At 34.3% G+C, this 20,012-nt stretch overlaps 1 protein-coding gene across 1 annotated transcript in view; it reads right to left on the bottom strand.

Annotated features, from left to right (window-relative positions):
• The window catches only part of LOC138713583 (uncharacterized), a 111,977-nt gene that overhangs the window by 76,261 nt on the left and 15,704 nt on the right, over positions 1 to 20,012 (bottom strand). Inside the window, exons 3-5 of the mRNA XM_069845771.1 lie at positions 18,408 to 18,485; positions 18,241 to 18,309; positions 9,455 to 9,532 (exon numbers count right to left, since the gene is read on the bottom strand). Of these exons, the coding sequence (XP_069701872.1) occupies positions 9,455 to 9,532; positions 18,241 to 18,309; positions 18,408 to 18,485 (225 nt within the window). The remainder of the gene's footprint in view (positions 1 to 9,454; positions 9,533 to 18,240; positions 18,310 to 18,407; positions 18,486 to 20,012) is intronic.

The raw sequence follows: 20,012 nt of genomic DNA, 5'->3' as shown, positions 1-20,012 counted from the left end.
ATGGGTTGTTAGCCCTTCGCCCAACCCCCAAGCTGGAGGACCACCCCTTATCTGCTGTCCACGACTGCTTATTCAATATATTCGCAGCTACCCTCCATATCTGGAGGCCGTCTCCTCTATCCGCAACCTGAGGACGCGCCATGCCATGGTGATAGCCTATAATGCTGATAAGTTACGAAAACCAAATCTAATAAAACGTTACAGACTGTGCGTTTATTGTTATTGTTAGAAAATTTTGCCACTATACTATCACTACTGCTTTCATTGTAATTTGTTATTATTATGATCTCCATCCTATCTATCCTCTTATCATTGTGACTTCTATATTGTATATAGTTATCTTCCCCATAGAAAATTTAATTATGGTTTATTTAACGACGCTCGCAACTGCGGAAAATTTTATTTGTTTACATTGACCACTTATACAGTGTGCTGCAAATAAAGTGTACATCAAATATAAGCATTTGCAATCATGAAGTGAAACTTGCTGTAACAAATGTAAAATCTCTTAGAAATCAGGAAACTGTTGAGGAGTGCATCAAAGATGCCAAGGCACTCAGGCAGGATCAGGATAATTTGTGACACTACAAGTCCTAGCTTTTAAAATAATTGATACCATAATGATATAGATGGAATCGAGATTTGAAGATCTTAAAAACTTTAATTTTGTTGAATTACTCGATGAAAAACAGTTCCCTGCTTAAAGATCAGTGTTTCTGTCACTTACGTTGAGTGCATTGGTAAAAAAAAAAAAAAGTATCCATACTTTGACAGTGAACAGCTTCAAAATGAACTAACGAACGTTTATTCTGACCAAACAAAACATTTGCCTGCAGGTTTGTTGCTGAAATATTTTTTGAACAATGGCCTATCTATCAAGAAACAATGCGGCTCATAAGATTGATTCTCACCTTCCCTGTATCTAGTGCGTCGAGTGAACGATGTATGAGTGCACTGAAGAGAGTTAAGACATTTTTAAGGAACTCCATGTCAGATTCTAGACTAAGCAATTTGAGTACTCTGAGAAGGTTTGTTAAACAGTCTTTCCAGGGACATCTTCAAAGAACACATCATCGACATCTTTGCAGAGCAAAAAACATGCTGACTGGAATTTATCTACAAAAAAATATAAGGTATGAACTTTAGAATACCCAGTTGCATGAATGTAGCTTCGCCACTGGACATAGGTGGGAGGATAATATTAAAATGGATTTGAGGGAGGTGGGAAATGATAGAGACTGGATTAATCTTGCACAGGCTAGGGACCAATGGCAGGCTTATGTGAGGGTGGCAATGAACCTACAAGTTCCTTAAAAGCCATTTGTAAGTAAGAAAGTATACATCTGCAGTCTGATTAGTGTAACATGTAGCTAATCAGCGATGTACACAATGGAAGGGGGAAAGGAACTGGCCACCTTACCCCATTATCACCTGGCCTAGTTGCCTCATAATTGGTGCCTTGTTATCACTTATCTGTCTTTGGACAGTTGACTAAACAACAACAATAACAGAATGCAGTTATTCAATTACTTTGTTTGTATGGATAGCAAATGTAAATTGTTTTTACATACCGGTAATTGTGCGTAGATTACGTGGACAAACTAAATTTTTACTATTCAAATGAGTAAATGTATTTAATATCTTTGTTCTTTTTTCAGGTCTTACTGGTTTTTTTTTGTCATTTTATAGATAATCAAAATCCAGGCCCCATTGATAGCGAGATGGTATTTAGCGAGATAAGGCAGAGAATTCGCCATATGATTACCTGACATTCGCCTTACAATTTGGGAAAACTTCGGGGGGAAAAAACCAACCGAGTAATCAGACCAAGTGGGAATCGAACACTTGGCTGAGAGCAGGTCCAAATCAACACCTAAAATTTAAGAAAAGTGTGTCTACATCTTGTGAAGTCCAAAAATGTTGTCTGATGATAGTATTGATTGGAGCCATAATTCTGTATAAATAATTAGTTTTTGCTAATTAAAAAGTATTTGGAACTGATAGTAAACTGCCATGTTCTGTTGTTTCGTTTTAAACACACTTTAAGTCTGAAAATGGTATACCCATCAGACATCTCATCCTCTGATGCAAGCCATGTGTCCAATATACGGTATATTCACTTGACTAGTAGTTCTCATAGAGATAACTGATAGATTGAACAGGTAACGACTAAAGCTGAGAATAGAAATGAAGATTTAGAAATAGCATAAATTCTAAAACTAGTTCTTTGGAACGTTAGAGGACTATTGAATAAGAAAATGTATCTGGAATAGGAAATTGAGGGTATGAAAATAAGTAGATAGTACAGTAATTATTTCTGAAACAAAGAAAACATTAAAAGACTCAAATTACATCATTATACAATATGATTATAAACAGTGAAATTAGTGGAGTACCATAAAGTAAAAGAACAGTAGCAAGTGTAATAATACCTATTAAATATTGATAATAAATTTTATTACAAATTGTGGAATTTTCAGTTATGAATTCATAAACGAATGCAGTTGTCCTCGATGGTCTCATAGTCACCATGCTAGCTGTTGGGTTGGAGATTCATGGGTTCCAGCCAAAGGCGGCGGATTTTAAAGTGTAATAAAATCCTTAGCATGGCTGCATCCTGTTCGTAGATCTGTAGCACATAAAAGAACTCTGTCCCTGTCTGATATTGGGTTCCAAGCAAACTTTGTCGGCCATTTCTCGCTCACACTGAATTTCGACACTGAATAACCTCTGTAGTTCAAAGTGTTGTTAAAGTGCTTCTGCATCTAAAATATGAGCAAGGATATCAATAGGATACAGGCCAGAAGAGGAATGAACAGAGTTTTACCAAAACCTGCAAGCAGCAATAACTAAGAGGCCTTGTTCCGATTGTATATACTGCATAAGTTACTGTCATCTAAAATTAATTAAAAACACAGGCAATTAACATTATACATCTTGATTACACAACTTTTAACACTATATCACTCCGGAATATAACATTTCTTTCTTTCACGTGTTAAAACTAGGTTACCTTGTTGACTAGTTTCAGTCTGTTGTAAACTATCCTCAGAACTGGGTGGTCTTGGTTTTCGCCTTCTGATTGTGCTTCCTGTGGGAGTGTGTTTGACTCCACATTACACTACACAAACACACTCCCACAGAAAGAACAATCAGAAGGCGCGAAAACCAAGACCAACCAGGTCTGAGGATAGCCTACAACAGCCTGAAACTAGTCAACAAGGTAACCTAGTTTTAACACGTGAAAAAAATAAATTATATATTTCGAAATTAACATTAGTTTAATTCATAACACTTTATAGATTGTGTAAAGACATCTGACAGAGTCAGAAAATACAAATTATGGAAAATATTACATAAAGAAATTGTGCAAAACGTAGAACAATACAGAGTTTTTACATGAATAAAAATCATTATACAAATACAAATGACAGTCAGAAAGAAATTAAACGCAGAATAAATATGGGCAATACCTGTTATTATTCGGTTAAGAAGCTTTTGTCATCCAGTCTGCCCTCAAAAACCTGAATGTTAGAAGTTATATTACCGGTTGTTCTGTATGATTGTGAAACTTGGACTCTCAATTTGAGAGAGGAACAGAGATTAAGAGTGTTTGAGAATAAGGTGCTTAGGAAAATATAGGGGGCTAAGAGGGATGAAGTTACAGGAGAATGGAGAAAGTCACACAATTCAGAACTGCACGCATTGTATTCTTCACCTAACATAATTAGGAACATTAAATCTAGACGTTTGAGATGGGCAGGGCATGTAGCACGTATGGGGGAATCTAGAAATGCATATAGTGTGTTGGTTGGGAGGCGAGAGGGGAAAAGACCTTTGGGGAGGCCGAGACATAGATGGAAGGATAATATTAAAATGGATTTGAGGGAGGTGGGATATGATTGTAGAGATTGGATTAATCTTGATCAGGATAGGGACCGAGGGCGGGCTTATGTGAGGGTGGCAATGAACCTTCGGGTTCCTTAAAAGCCACAAGTAAGTAAGTATAAAAATCATTATAGATATAGCAAAAAAGACCACGTAAATATTACTATGGAGTCAGACTACAACATCCACTTCTTAATTTGTATATTAATGACTTTGTCCAAAATCACTAAATGGAATTGAAACATTTTATATTTAATGATTCCAAGACAATTTTATTTCCAGATGATCAGACCATATCACTTCCTTAGAAGATGACCTGTAATAAGTTATTTTAAATTACATGTAAGGTAATGCTCGCTAATCCGGTAACTAATTATGACTTCAGTGAAATCAGCTGAGGTGGTTATTATGTAAATCAAATTATATCCGGAATTAATATTGTAGTGAGAAGAAGTTAGTAAATCTAAGTACATAAGAATTTAACGTAAAATGGGCAGAAATGTTAGAAACTGATTTTACAGTATATCTATAATTAGTTACCGGTTTGGCAAACATTACCAACAAATAATCTGCGGATTTTCAAACCACCAATATCACGCTCTCTGTAGCCTGCATGTGGTAGTACATCGGCTGACAGTCAAATTACCACTTCTTGGTAAGGAAATAATCTACTCACCCAGTATATTTCTTTGACACTGCTCTTAGGTATTATTTGGATAAGTTAACAGATTAAATGGGCAGGCAATCAACGACCAATATCTCTTAACTGAAAATAGAATGAAACATTGTTGCTAAGTGCAAATGTATAAGTAAAATATGTTGATTTTATTATTTGATCAAAAAGGCGACATATATTTTTTCTAATAAAGAAATGATTGCTTTCTGGAATCAAAATACATACAAATAGGTGCAAACACTTTCACTAACACTTCATATGTTCAAAACAAAGGTTTCTGTTAGTAAATCAATGTCTCTATCATGTTCTAATGTCACTGTTCAAAATGCATTTTCTTTCTTGACAACTGATAAATTCGGACAACAGTTTTTTTAGTTGGTTATTTAACGACGCTGTATAAACTACTGTATTATGTAGCATCAATGGAACTGGTTATAGTGAGATGGTATTTGGCGAGATGAGGCTGAGAATTCCCCATAGATTACGTGACATTCGCCTTACAGTTGGGGAAAATCTCGGAAAAACCCAATCAGTCCAACCGGGAGTTGAACCCATGCCGGAGCGCAACTTCAGATCAGCAGGTAAGCATCTCAGCCGACTCAGCTGTGCCGGTGGCTGACAATAGTTAGACAAGACTTGGCAAATAATATTTTAGTCTCTCCCTCAGGTTTCCTGCTTTTAATTCAAATGAAATATGGTCATCTTAATAGGCTTATATATATTTTTTTTCCAAAGACAAAGAGGAAGGAAGGGACAGAAGAATAGACAGTATGCACAGTTACTACAGAGTACAAAATTGGTTAATTGATGAATGGATCAATGGATGATTGATTGAATGTAGTGAGAGAGAAAGAATTAATTAAATAATAGGCCTACATGATGATAATCGCGTTCTTGCAAGGAGTCTTGGAACTCCTGCATGGCTCAATGTGGTTTGCCTTTGCCATCCATCCACAAATAATGAGAAACAACTCCAATATTCGTTAAACTGAACACTGATACACTTCACGAGATGGAAGAGCTTTGTATACTGAGTAGAGCGCAAGATGTTCAATAGCAATATATAATTTATATTTTTCGTAATTGGTTGTGCACGACTCTAGTACTGAATTCAAAATCTTCATCTAATTTTAAAATTTCCCTAAAATACAACACACCCAGGAAGGCACAAACCTCCTCCAGAAGCAGTCTCAATTCAGGTCTATTATTCTTCGAAGTATATGATACAATTTATTTATCTTACAACCCTTTAATTAAAGTTGTGTATGCAGAAGTTTCGATAAAATGATAAAAATATAGCTCCAAGGCCATGAGAAAGTCCTGGGATCATGGATTTTTTTTTTTTTTTTTTTTTTTTTTGGAAGTTTCCAGTGCTTTCATTGAAATTTTTTTCAGTAACATAATGAAAAAAATTTACTTCTCTGATAAGGACCCTGATAAGGACCCTTGTTCGAGATTTTCGCCTTAATTTTAAGAAACTATGTCAGGATTTTCTCCTTTGCCCCGTAGAATCTCAGAATAAAGGACAGAGCATCTTTTTCACTTTTATGCTTTGCTCCTTGCTAAGTCAAACTCTCACAACATATTGGTAAGAGTCTCTATGATCTTCATAAATTTTAGAGTTCTTTCCACACTTGGTTAAAACAAAACATTTATTTTTTTCTGTTGTTTTCTTATTTGGATTCACGATTTAATTTATGTTAGTCTTTTGAATGCTAGTTCGAACTACAAATAAGAAAACATTGGTAACAAGAAAAAGAACTGAATTTTTATGAAACTCGTAAAACATAACGAGAAAATATGCTATGATTTTTTATTAGATTTTGTGAATATCCATCACTCAGAGCCATTTATCTAAATTGAGACATCACTGTTCATGTAATTTCAATTGCGTCTCTACCCTTAACTTACCTTAATCTTTAAGTTAAAGACTTTAGCTATCTGTTAATTCGGAATATGTATGATAAGAACTTTCTTGTGTTAAATATTATTAACGTACCTTGTTAACATGTTTCGACCTATTTTCGGTCATCTTCGGAACTGGTCGTTGTTGGTCTTGGTGCCTCGTTTCCTGTGTGGGTGCGTTCGTAGTGTAGAGTCAAAGATCACCCATTTCCAGCATACTAGCAGAAATATTTTTACACCACATAGAACAGACATACATACTAAACAAAGATAACAACAAACACGCAGATAACATCATATATTGGCATAGATACGTAGATGACATACTAATACTATACAAAGGAAACAAAAGACAGATCCAAAACATGCATCAACACATAAACAAAATACACCCAAAGCTACACTACACATTAGAAATTGAAAACAACAAATCCATACATTTTCTAGACATCACAATAACAAAAGTAGACAACAAACACACATTCAAAGTATACAGAAAACCTACAACAACACACATACACAACATATCCAACCACCCCACACAACACAAACAAGCTGCATTCCGAACAATGCTACACAGACTAATCAACATACCAATGAACCAACAGGATTACAACGAAGAGCTAAACACAATCAAATACATAGCACAAGAAAACGGATACAACCCCAACATAATAAACAACATAATACGTAAGACAAAACAAAACCACAAAAAAAGAAGAATACAACACAAACACAAGAACACAAAAAAATACATCAAACTAACATACGAAAACAAAAACACACATAAAATTGCAACCTCATTCAAGAAATTAAACTACAACATCGCATACAGAACAAATAACACTCTACAAAAACATCTCAACACACAAACAACACAAACAAACAAATACAACCATACAGGCGTATACAAATTCAAATGTAACACCTGCAACAACTTCTACATAGGACCGACAGGCAGATCATTTCAAACACATTACAAAGAACACATCATAGCCATAACAAAATTACAAAACACCTCAACATATGCAGAACACATCACAAATGCCAACCACACCTACAGAGACATCAACACAGACATGGAAATACTGCACATCCAACCAAAAAGCCAGAAACTCAACACACTAGAACAATATGAAATATACAGACACACGAAAACACACCCCAACGATATTCTCAACATACAACTTAATTTCAAAACACATACACTCTTTGACTCTACACTACGAACGCACCCACACAAGAAACAAGAGGCGCCAAGACCAACAACGACCAGTTCCGAAGATGACCGAAAATAGGTCGAAACATGTTAACAAGGTACGTTAATAATATTTAACACAAGAAAGTTCTTATCATACATATTCCGAAGTGATACAGTGTTAAAAGTTGTGTAATCAAGATGTATATATCTGTTAATGTTTCATTTTATTCTTTTTATATCTAGATCTCTCATTAAAGATATTTTGGATACTACTCATAGACATTCTTAGCGTAGGCTTCCGGTGGATGATCAGCAAACTAACGTTTTTCGTATTCATAAACCAGTGTTAGCGATATGATATAATATGAACCCTGTACAAGTAACCAGTCGACAGCCGGGGCTAGTTTAGCACGCTCATAGCACGGGCTAGCGAAATGTCTATGAATAGCGGAGTTACTTATTTAATTATATATGAGTCTTATTTCTGATATTGTATGTAGCATCCCAATAGAAGACAATGTTTCGGTTTTTAATACTGATATTGTTAAATTATAACTCCTTGATATGTTTTATGATCTATACAGAGTGGATGTGACATAACTGTGAAGATTAAAGAAGGCAATTGAATATATTAAAATAATAAAAAAAACCTATGCATAGTTAATTAGAAAATCAGGCTGAAAGTCTGCTAGTTTGGCAACAGCACATCACCAGCTCAGGCACAAAAGCACACACGCATTCGGTTTGAACAGCTGAGTTCTGTCCTTTAGTCACTCCAGTAGGTTTGCTAGACTTCCTAATGGCAGGAAATAATGATACCGGTACGTGCTTTTATTTAATTAGCAAGAAAACCATTCATTTTATTGAAAAAATTCAAAAGGATAAATTATTCCTTATCATTTTCTCTAATGATAAAGTAAAAATCAGAATTGTATGGATAGTGTACTTATCGAGTAAAACAATGTTAACATTCAGGGGAAAATTATTTTTTTTCTGAGAAAAGTATTCATTTGGGACTAATATGGTATTACAATTTTTTTGTACTCTATCCAAGGAATAAGCTGTTAAAATCTGCACAGTTATATTACTTTCGCTTTGTATATGCAATCATTTGCAATCTGTTGGTCCAACTTTCTTTGTTGTAACAATTTGTCATTGGCAACTAAAAATCAGTTCATTCTGATGTCGTCAATAACGAAGTCTATCTAAAATATTCAGTCGTTCAACAATAAAATGAATTACAGTGGATATTCTGGTCTGATTTCTGTATTAACTTAGTAAGGTACCTGGCATCAAATTTAATTGTAACTGCAGATTTGTGTATTTTGGTATGAACTCTTCATAAAATAATTACAAGATACTGTAATTGTGTTATCTTTTAAACAGTAGCGTTACAGACCAAAACAAATACCCAAACTTTCTTTACACCCTAGTTTTAATATGCTGTAGGCGTAAATATGCTCAAAAAGAAAATATCAACATATAATTAATTTTCGAACAACCACAATTCATAAACAAAGGCGCTCTGATGAGACAGACACATTCCTACAACATTTTAAAAATATTTTCATTGTTATCATTGCTCTAAAATTGTATGTATTTTTGCTCTGTCTGATATTGGTGTTTTCAATTTTTGACTTGACTGCTAAATGTGAACATGTTCTTGAGAAGTGTAACAGTTTATGCACTCCTTGCAAGACAGGTATTGCGAAATACTAGTTTCAGTATCTAAGGAGTTGAGAAGAGTGAAGGGTGTCACTACATAATTAGAATGTCAAAATTACCTTCGTCCAGGTGCAGAAATTTTTTCTGTTGTTGAATGCCACAAAGAAGCTTGCGAACCATAACTCTTCGTTGGGTTCCTGAATAAGAAATGAATTCCAAGATTACATATAAATACAGGGCCATTCAAATTTCATTTACGGCTCTAAACATAACAACTTCTGAATAAGAATCCATGTCGTCATATTCTACCTGAGGTACCAGTACTGTGAGCCCATAAATACTATTAGGGGAGAGTTGGGTAGTATCGGACATCGGGTAATATGGGACAGTGAGTTTCTTTCATTTACCACCAGATGATATTACCTGAATGACATGGTTACGTTTCTGTGCTGTCGCATAGAGAAACGTAATCATGTTATTCAGGTGCTACCATCTGGTGGTAGATGAAAGAAACGCACTTTCCGATATTACCTGATGTCCGATACTACCCAACTCTCCCCTACACCTAAACTACTTAGCGAACTCGACACAATAACCTCTGCAGTTGATGACATCGTTAAATAAACACTACCACTACAGCCACCATCCTTCCACTGCAACTGCCAAGTCCACAGTCATTACTATTTTGTGGACTCTAATGATTGCGCATACTTACTTACAAATGGCTTTTACAGAACCCGGAGGTTCATTGCCACCCTCACATAATCCTACCATCGGCCCCTATCCTGAACAAGATTAATTCAGTCCCTAGCAGTATATCCCAATTTCCTCAAATTCATTTTAATATTATCCTCCCATCTACCTCTCGACCTCCCCAAAGGTCTTTTTCCCTCAGGTTTTCCAACTAGCACTCTATACATATTTCTGGTTTCACCCATATGTGCTACATGCCGTGCCCAACTCAAATGTCTGGATTTAATGTTCCTAATTATGTCAGGTGAAGAATACAATGCGTGTAGTTCTGCATTGTGTAACTTTCTCCACTCTCCTGTAATTTCATCCCTCTTAGCCCCAAATATTTTCATAAGCACTTTATTCTCGAATACCCTTAACCTCTGTTCCTCTCTCACTAATGATTGTGCATAGCTGAAATAATTTAGAATATCCTTCTTGACTTGCATGTTCATAATTATTCTGCATAAGATTAAATTGTATTCACAACAATATCAAAGTAGAGTGTGTTTGCATTTGAAATTCATCACACTTTAAACACATTTGATGCTACTGGGTGAATGAATTATCTCCCGGCTGGAACAGAACAACATTGCTATTGGTAAGCATTTATGTAGCATACATAGATCTATCACTTGTAGTCTCAGCAAAGGTCTGTGAGTCTGAGTGAAACCCACGATGATACTAGTTGTAGTCTGTTTTAGCTTAAAATATCACACAGATATAGTACTGCACAACAACAATTTATGAACAATAACTATACGTTAATAAATTTGGCCTGTGAAGTTCAAAGATGATATAAAGAAAGAATGTTCCAAATCGTTCAATGTTCCATGACCTTGTGAATAAATTCCGGGAGAGAGAAAGTGTTCCAGACAAGAAATGCAAAAGGAGGCGTACTGTCCTCACTTACCAAAGGGAAGTGCGGATGATACTCAACATCACTTGGAAAATTAAAAAATATATATGTATTGTTCCATCATCTTTCACTGGAAACAGGTATGTCTTACAGTTCTACAAAACTACTGAGGTTAAAACCATACACACTTACAGTGGTGCAAAAACTACGATTCAGTGATCCTGTAATCAGAATCAGGCGTAGATTTTGTGTGTGGATTTTAAGTGGAATGCACAATGGCGAAATTGATCTTAATCTCTCTCTGTTTTCGCATGAGGATCAGTTTCATTTCCATGAATATGATGATGTTTACTAATGCTAAGTTCTTGCCAATAAAGATCTCCACTGCTTCCAATATTTCTCACACACAATTGGTTTAAAGGAAAGGGCTGGACATCACTGAAGATGATTCTGATTAATTTCTTTCTGAAGACTGCAAACCGGACAAAGTGGTGAAGAAAAAATTCCAATTTTATTCAATTGTTTTGACGAACAATCATGTCCTGTAAGTAATCGGAAGAATACAACTGCACTTTTCCTTGGATAGGCCTACTCAGGAATTATACTTTTGTTGTACACTGAGACATTCCCAGATTTCATTAGGTATTTGAAATTTCAAGGAAATGGTGTGAAATGTATCTTGATATTTTGAGTTGATTAATCTTTCAACTGTTGAAAATGATAAAGTTGGCATGAGGTTTTTGAAAGATTTTACTTCCCTTCTTAGCAAGACAGTCAGCAGCTTCTTTACCAGATAATCCACAATGTATCAGTACCCATAGCAAAAATCTATCTTTTGTTATGCTTCATCAGATGATGTACAATTTTCCAACAATCAGTTATATTTATTTTACTTTAAGGTGAGAGACTGGTTGTTATAACAGTAATAGCTGCTTCAGAATCATTAAATATAACAACTTGTTCAAAATAAGAGCTGCAGTACAACAGATTTTTAAGTGTCGAATAGATGGCTTCAACTTCTCAATAAAAATGTGTAGTTTCATAACCTACAGATTTATAAAATGAGAAAAGTGAACATGTAGCACCGGCACATGTTCCATTTTGGTTGGATAGTAGGGATTCACCCAAAACAACATGTATTGGAGCTCCGAAAAATTCAACTTCCTTCGTTTAGAGTCACCCATGATGTGAAAATAGGAGTGTGGTGCACTACGAGTGATGAGAAGATAATAGCTCCATTTCTTAACAAACTACTAATGCCCGAACACATGTGAATATAGTTTTGCGCCCCTTTTTTTGTGAGTTAAGGAGAGGAAGCGTACTTTTGCCACTTCTCCAACAGGATTTTGCAATATCACATGAAGCTGACTATTCTATGAACGAACTTCATACAATATCTGAGGGTAGAATTATCAGTAGGAATGTATGGCACCCTTGATCTCCCGACCTAACCCCCATGACCTTTATTTCTAGGGAACTTTGAAACAAAGTGTATACAAAAAATACAAATACCGGTAATCTATAGGTAAATGCCAGTATTCTGGTAGAATTGAAAAATAGCATCTTGAAAAACTTTGCCTCTATTTCCAAAAGAAACTATAGCGAGTGATGCGTCATCTGTTAAGCAGGTGCCACAAATGTTTGAACAAGATGGTTGATGTAGGCTACATAGGTGAGTAATGAAGTTTTATGTATAGCAGTATCTAGGGGTCTAAAAGGCCTCAAAATGACTCTGGTTGTTATGAATTTCCACTCAAAAGTTGTCCCCTTAGAAGCCATATACTTGGTCCCAAAGTTTTGACCGAATCTTTTAATCAAATCTAGGTCTATTTATAGAATTTTTCTGATGAATAAGATGCCGAATTTTTTTATCTTCAAAATAAGCATAAGAATATATATAGTCCACGTATTCTATAACGAAAGTTCTCATGATAGTAATACCCATATTTAGGATTCATTGTCATATACCTGCAACTATTCTTATTGTTATTTAAAAAGAAAACAGTGGTTTAAAAACAACAATGAAATTACATGTCACTGGACAAGATTCACAAGAACAACATTGTGAAAGCATTCAAAAGGTATGATGGCATCAGTAACACGTTACGCACAAGCAAAGATCACTTCCTGTGTGAAGACGATTCAACTACATACCGTACTTGTATTCTAATACTGAGTGCAATGATGAGAGAGGAAGTTCTTGACAATGGTAGTGACTTGGAAGAATTTTGAAGTTAAGTAAGTAACAAATGGAGTTTTCTTAATTATTTCTTAAAATTGCTCTATTTTAAGAGAGTGTCTTATTCAAAGGTAAATACAGTAAAGATTTCTAAGCAATGGAAATTTAAGAGTAGGCTTAGAAGTCAACATACAAAAAAAACTTTCGTCTCTTGTTCAATAAATTCTTAAAACCATTTACAACTTCTAAGGTACAGTATATATGCTGAATGGAGGAAAATAACCATGTGATGAGTAGGTACAATTTGAAGTAATTTAAATTTCGGCGAAGTTCAATGGTGAGAGCACTTAGTACGTAGAACCAAGGACCCGGGTTCGATCCTCAGTGCCAGAGCGAATTTTTCTCCTCTAACATTAATATTAATTTAAATTGGTGTAAATTATATTTGGGCCAATTCTAGATTAATCTACTTAGTGCTCCCCAAATGCTTATATCTCCTTTCCCCTCCCTTCTCTCTCTCTCTCTGTTTGCACGTGCATTTCAAACTTCTATTGCCACCTTTAGAAATGTATACTCGTCTAGGTAGAATCTAAATTGTGACAGTGGCTATTTTGTTCGGCTAATGCAAATTAGTCATTGGACAATTGGATGCTCAAAAACAGTTAAGGTTATGTGTGGTTGCTTTATTTTAGTTCAGGAAGTTTTCTCTTTCTTCCCACGTTCATTTCTCAACTTGTAATTTAATCAGTAATTTAGTATATTACAGTAATATTTTGATCTCCGTGAAAATCACTTTTACAATTACAAAAGATTTTCTTCACGTGTTTTAATCAGGGCTTGAGTATTTAGCTGCAAAATAAAAACAACCAGTATGCCCACCTGACACAAAAATACAACCAGTATACCCACCTAACACTTAAAAATTTTCCACATGGACAAGGGTGGTATAGCTCTGTTATCATTTTTATTTTATGAGAGTTGGGATCTTTTGCTGATCGTCTACCAGAGCAGAACTAGGATTTTAAGTAGAGCAGAGGAGAAAATTCATGCAGTGGGGATTCGATTAAATTATTAAGCAGTACGTCCGTAATATGTTCCACTAAACGAGCACTTCTAATTGGAATTACAATTTCGTTCACTGAGCAGAGGACCATATCACACTAAGCTGTGAATATTACTATCGTATTATCAGAAAATAAAAGAGAAAGAAAATCATTTGGTTTATTTTCAACATTTCTAACCCATTATGTTTCCAGAGTAGATTTACCACCATTTAGGTGCCCAAGGAATAAATAACAAGGTAAAGAAAAAACAATCTTTCTTACACGTAACTGTAATAAATTCTATTTTAAAATATTTAAATTAATATTGAATGTTGCAATACTTTTAGAGTTTAAGGAAAATGAGTAACCGTGCCACTTTAGGAAAGTTGGAAACTTTCAGTACTAGTACCTCCCCCAACTTATTTTATAAACTACGAATACTGAATACTAGAGAGACCAGCCCAATTACAGTACTGGTTTTAATGTAAGACCAGCAAGGTCAGCGCAAGTGAACATCAGTTAATAAGAATGTCACAGGCTGTTGGTAGTCCAGGGTGCTCAAGAGGAAGAGCTACAATATGGAGGAGCCTTGCAAGACCAAATGATGAAGTAGAAGAAGGTGACGAACATTTAATAAGAGGTAAAATGACAAATAGAAACTGTAACAGAAATAAAGTAAATTCAATCAAGGATATAGATACTGAACGAAACTACCTACTAAGAGATAGGCATCAACAAAGATTAAATTTTCCTAAAATTAGAAAAACTAATTATTAACTAAATAAGATAAGAAGACAGGTTTTGAAAATAAGATAGAATAACGTCAAGTTTTTAAAATAAAAAATTGAAAACAGAGAATTAATACAGTTATCAATGTATTCTGATAGCTGTATTAATTAGTAAATGTTCAAAAGATAACTGACTTTATAAATTGGTAAATTATTATATTTTTAATTCAATAAGAATGCATTTATAATAAATTTATTAGTCATCATAATAGCAATGAATCGAAAATGAGTGCATGCGATACAATGATGAAACTGAATTGAGGTTGATTATGTAAGCAACTTGTCAAACGATTCTGCTGACAAGAAAGTATTGCAAGAGTAAAGATTACCCTACATAGTGAATGTACCGATTCAGCTATTTCAGGCTGATGACTTTACAATATGTCGACATCTGTCACCTATTTGTATTTGAAATAATAAGTTATTACGTAAAATAAGACCTGAAAATTGAACATAAATATTCGATAAATAGAGCAACAGGAAAGACTGATGTACACTTGTTTATTGTAGAGTTTAAATGTAATATGTAAATAAGCTTTAAGGCCTTTTTTGTTTTAAATAAACGCGCTTGGTTGAAACTTGCACTAAAAACTAGACGTAAGGATAAGTTAAAGCCAACATAAATTGAAATAGATATAGGATGGAAAATGAGGTATTAAATGTATATTTATTGCTATAATTGCTATTCGTGTACCTATATGTTAATTGTAATTTATTAAGTTTATTGACTTTTTGTGAACCATTATTAATAAATATCCATATCCATACATTAATTCTATTTGTGTCACTAAATGTATGAAAGTTAGATAAAATTATCATTATGCAACTGTACAATCTATACAATAATTTTTTTACATACTATTTTTAGGGGAGACCGTTGTACCTTTGAACAATTTTGTTTATTTTGAACACAAATCATTTATATTTATTTATTTCAAGTTAAAAATACATACAATAGGACAAAAAGCATGTTCTTTATCAAACCATGTCTCTAATATGCATGTTAAACAGCACATTTTCAAATTTCAAAGAAAAACAAAAATTTGAAAATTTGTTCACAGGTACATGATGATCATGTACCATTGAACACACCCTCGTGTACCTTTGAACACATCGTTACTAAAGTGAATTTTTAAGGAAACTTAAGAAAAATTGTTTATCACATATCATAATACAAGTTTATATTAATGGAAAAGTTCTAGAAAGCATCAGTCTGTCTATTGTCATCGTAATCTAATTTGAAAAATGAAATGAAAAAATTAATAACATTTCCAGTGTCATATAATCACTTTAAATTAAATTCAGGGCTGTTCCAGATATCAACTTCAAAAATAAGTTGTCCATCCTTTCGTCAGGAAGTACCGTATTTCACTGGTTTTGGTAGTTTCATAACGACGTCTACTTCATTAACATCAAAAATGCCCTCACTGCCATAGATAAATTTATTTCCTTTATCCTTTTCAAATATTTCACCTGATATTCAGTATCCACATTATCAGATTCTAATATTTCTCCTACGTGATGATCAGGGATATTCTTTTCTTTAAAAACTGGACTAACACAAGGTCACCAACCTCGTAATTATAACTTTGAAATCCCCCTTTCGTTTTCAAATTCATTTACATCTTGCAAAATGTCAGCCACCATTTCATCATCTCCATCGTTGCTATTTTGTAAAACCATAACTCCTAAATTGTCATTTTCTGAATCACTCTGTAGAACCTTTTCGTAACTTTCTTACTTTTTTTTTTGGTTTGTTGACTTTGCTTTTGTTTTAAGTTGTTGTTGCTCACACCTCATTCTTATTTCTTCATTTCAGGACTATTTATCTTAATCCTTGTTCTTCATGGTTTTCTTCCTCTATTACTAGAACTTCTTGGGGCAGCTTTGGGGTAGGACCGAATTTCCACTGAAGAAATAGAGCTAGTTTGCCTATTTAATGCCTCTCCCACTGGTTTTGATGGATGTGTGAGGTATAATTCAACTTGCAATAACGAATTAGTCGTCTAGTGTGTTTATAGTGTTGACTAAACAGACAGAGTAGCTTCTGATGTGTTAGGCATACTTTCATTTGGCATTGCATTAACTGGGAGTGGACGGTCTGTTACAAAACATCCTCTGGTTTTGTTAAAAAGATTTTATTTTTGTGTCGCTTCATGAATAGACACATCCACTCCTTCTCAGCTATCTCATTAACATCCCACTGACATGCAGCCTTCTTTTTATTTGCAATTGTATGGCAATTCTCTAGCAGATTTCTTACTCAAGCCAAAATTCATTTTAGAACAGGTTTTTTAAATAACCAACCAATACTTCCTCCTCCTCTACAGAGAAAACTTTCTTTGTATCACAGCGAAAATTGTATGAAAGTGGTTGACCTCGAGTTTTTGTAATTTTTAACATGTTTATCAAGAGTCCCCAATTTAACTTTATGAACTTTGCAGGCTTTGCGCAATGATATTCGTCTGCTTGGTAATTGCAGCAATTACAGCATTCATTGTATCTGTATCAATATGATCCCTCGTTTTGCCAGTTTTACTTCTTGGCATTGTTGAAGTGGAATACACAATAATAAAAATAACTTAAAATTTGGTAAAAATTCAAGTGACGAATAATTACGCGTATTACTTTTTCAGCTAAGAACTTATCATGATAGGATGGTACAGTCTATATAATTATTTACTAAATCTTGTACCGGTACCTATGAACAGTATTCAGAGGTACATTACGTAATAGTGTTCAAAGGTACAAGACTATGCCTGCTTTAGAAAAAAGCATACTGCTAGGTTTAGGTTAGGTTCAACAAGAATACTTATTACAATATATTGCTCACAATATTGTAGACAACCAAGCTGTGATATCAAATATTTGAAGTTAAACAAAGCATGGACACAAATAAATAAAAACTGAGGCAACAAAATGTTCGTTTTCAGTGCTCAAAACATAAACTTGATGACGAAGACAAAATGGCTGTGAGGAAAAACCTCTAACTACAACACTAGTACACTCTGGAATTTACTTGACAAACTAGTATCAACGGCAACCACAGAATGGCATTGTTAGTACAAAAAAGTTCCAAGTGTTCAAAGGTACACTATGTCAAAGGTACAACAGTCTCCCTATACCACTAAATTTATTAGCTTATTACCATTCCTCCCCATTCATGTATAATTTCCACTTAAAATCTCACAAGCTTCAGAACTGCCTGTACTATGTCAAACTGAAATATTAATCTTCAAGAAGGTTTTAGAAGTACATTCCTTATAAGGAATTTTTTATTATCTATCAAATTTGATTCATTTACCTTTCCAAAGACATCTTGTCAGGCAAGGAACTTTCTTTCCTCCATGATGCTGTTGAGGACTTTGGATTACTGTAAAAATAAAATGAATTCACAACAGACAAATAAACTGGAATACTTGGTTATTATACATATTTAAACACATATTAAACACAAATGAGCTGTTTTACCTTTCTTGGAGGAAACTCTCAGCAAAATCATCTGAAACGTCCTCATCTGAAGGATATATTTCAGGTATGTGAGCAGATCTATTAGAATAAAATGAAACTACAATCAGTGTCTCGTGATATTAATTTCTAGGCGGTTTTGTTAAGATTGAGATTCCGATTTTCAGGGACAAATCCTAATATGAAACTTCCGTCCCAGAGTTTGTTTCAATACACTAATCTACTTTAAAACTCTTATAGATTAAATGTAGCCTATTTCATAACAACCAGATTATATACCAAACTTCTGTTTATTTTCCATCTATAAAATATTCATAGACCATGTTTTACATATTTTCTAAGTAGAATTTGATATTGCACATGATAGGCCTATATCAAAATGTAAAACTATGTGACACTGTAATGAGAACATGAAGAGACAATACTAGGGAAGAAACAAAACTGATGTTTTAAAAAGTGATAGAGCTGTCTTGCTTCCTATACTATAATGAAACACTACAATAAAAAATACAACAAAGCTCACTAACAGCAAAAATAAAATTCCTAACTTTTGCAAAGACCGCTCTAAACATTACAAATTTCTTATAGGGAATATAAAAGATGGTAAACCACCACCACCACATTCAGTTTTTACGGTAATATATAGAGTGGAAATGATCTAACTGCACAGACTGAAGGAGGCAATAAATTAAAATAAATAAAAAAACTTATTATGCGTTTTGCCTTTAAACAGAAGCTGAACAAAGCAGCTTGAGTACATATATCTCAGACCTCTACTAACATTCGTCATATCTCTGGAGCTAGAAGGTTGTCGCTGATTTGTTGTCCAAGATTGACACTATCGACATTCTGTCCAAGATTGATTTCTGTCATTCAGGCTCAAGATAACAACGAGAAACTTCAATTACTTCTTCAAAATGACTTCTCAGGATTTATTGGAGTGATCAGTCATTGTACTGTGACATGGGAAACATAACTTGCCCACATTATGTCCCCTCTCAGCTATGACCAGCAAGTTTCCAATGCCCTTCATAACATCATTCAGATGTGTGTGCATCAGAAAGCTTCTCAATAAAAGATATTTATGGCCTGGAATGAGAAAAGATTGTCATGTGGACCTACTCATGTATACCGTGCCAACGTCTGAAGATACAGATACACATCCAGCTTTCAATTAATTAGTCAATCAGTACTTCAAGCACATTGGACCTCTACCAATATCTCAGGAGAATATATCGTTAGCTTACTTTTAAAACCTCGTAACTGTATTTGAGGAAATTATACAAGAGAGCAAAATAACTCCTTATTCTTTTTAGATTCCAGCTAACAACTGTTATGTCTTTGTTATTTATAAAATATACATAGAAACATTTGCATACTAACGAGATGTTATCAACAGATGCACTTTGAAAATATACATAATTTTCGACATTCCAGAAAAACTGGATATACAGGGTTTTAGAAGTAAGCTGACGACATACAGCTTGATGTGTATTACTCACGTTGGCCAGAGGTTTTTAGAATTTCCAATGCTACAGCAGAAGCTGTGGCCCAAGATTGAATCATCCCTTGTCTGTAAATTCGCTTTTCTTCTGGGCGTAAAGCACC

Source organism: Periplaneta americana, chromosome 14 (assembly GCF_040183065.1).
Source record: "Periplaneta americana isolate PAMFEO1 chromosome 14, P.americana_PAMFEO1_priV1, whole genome shotgun sequence".
Lineage (NCBI taxonomy): Eukaryota > Metazoa > Arthropoda > Insecta > Blattodea > Blattidae > Periplaneta > Periplaneta americana.
Note: the sequence above shows the minus strand (reverse complement) of the source record. Positions and strands in the feature narration are given on the sequence as shown.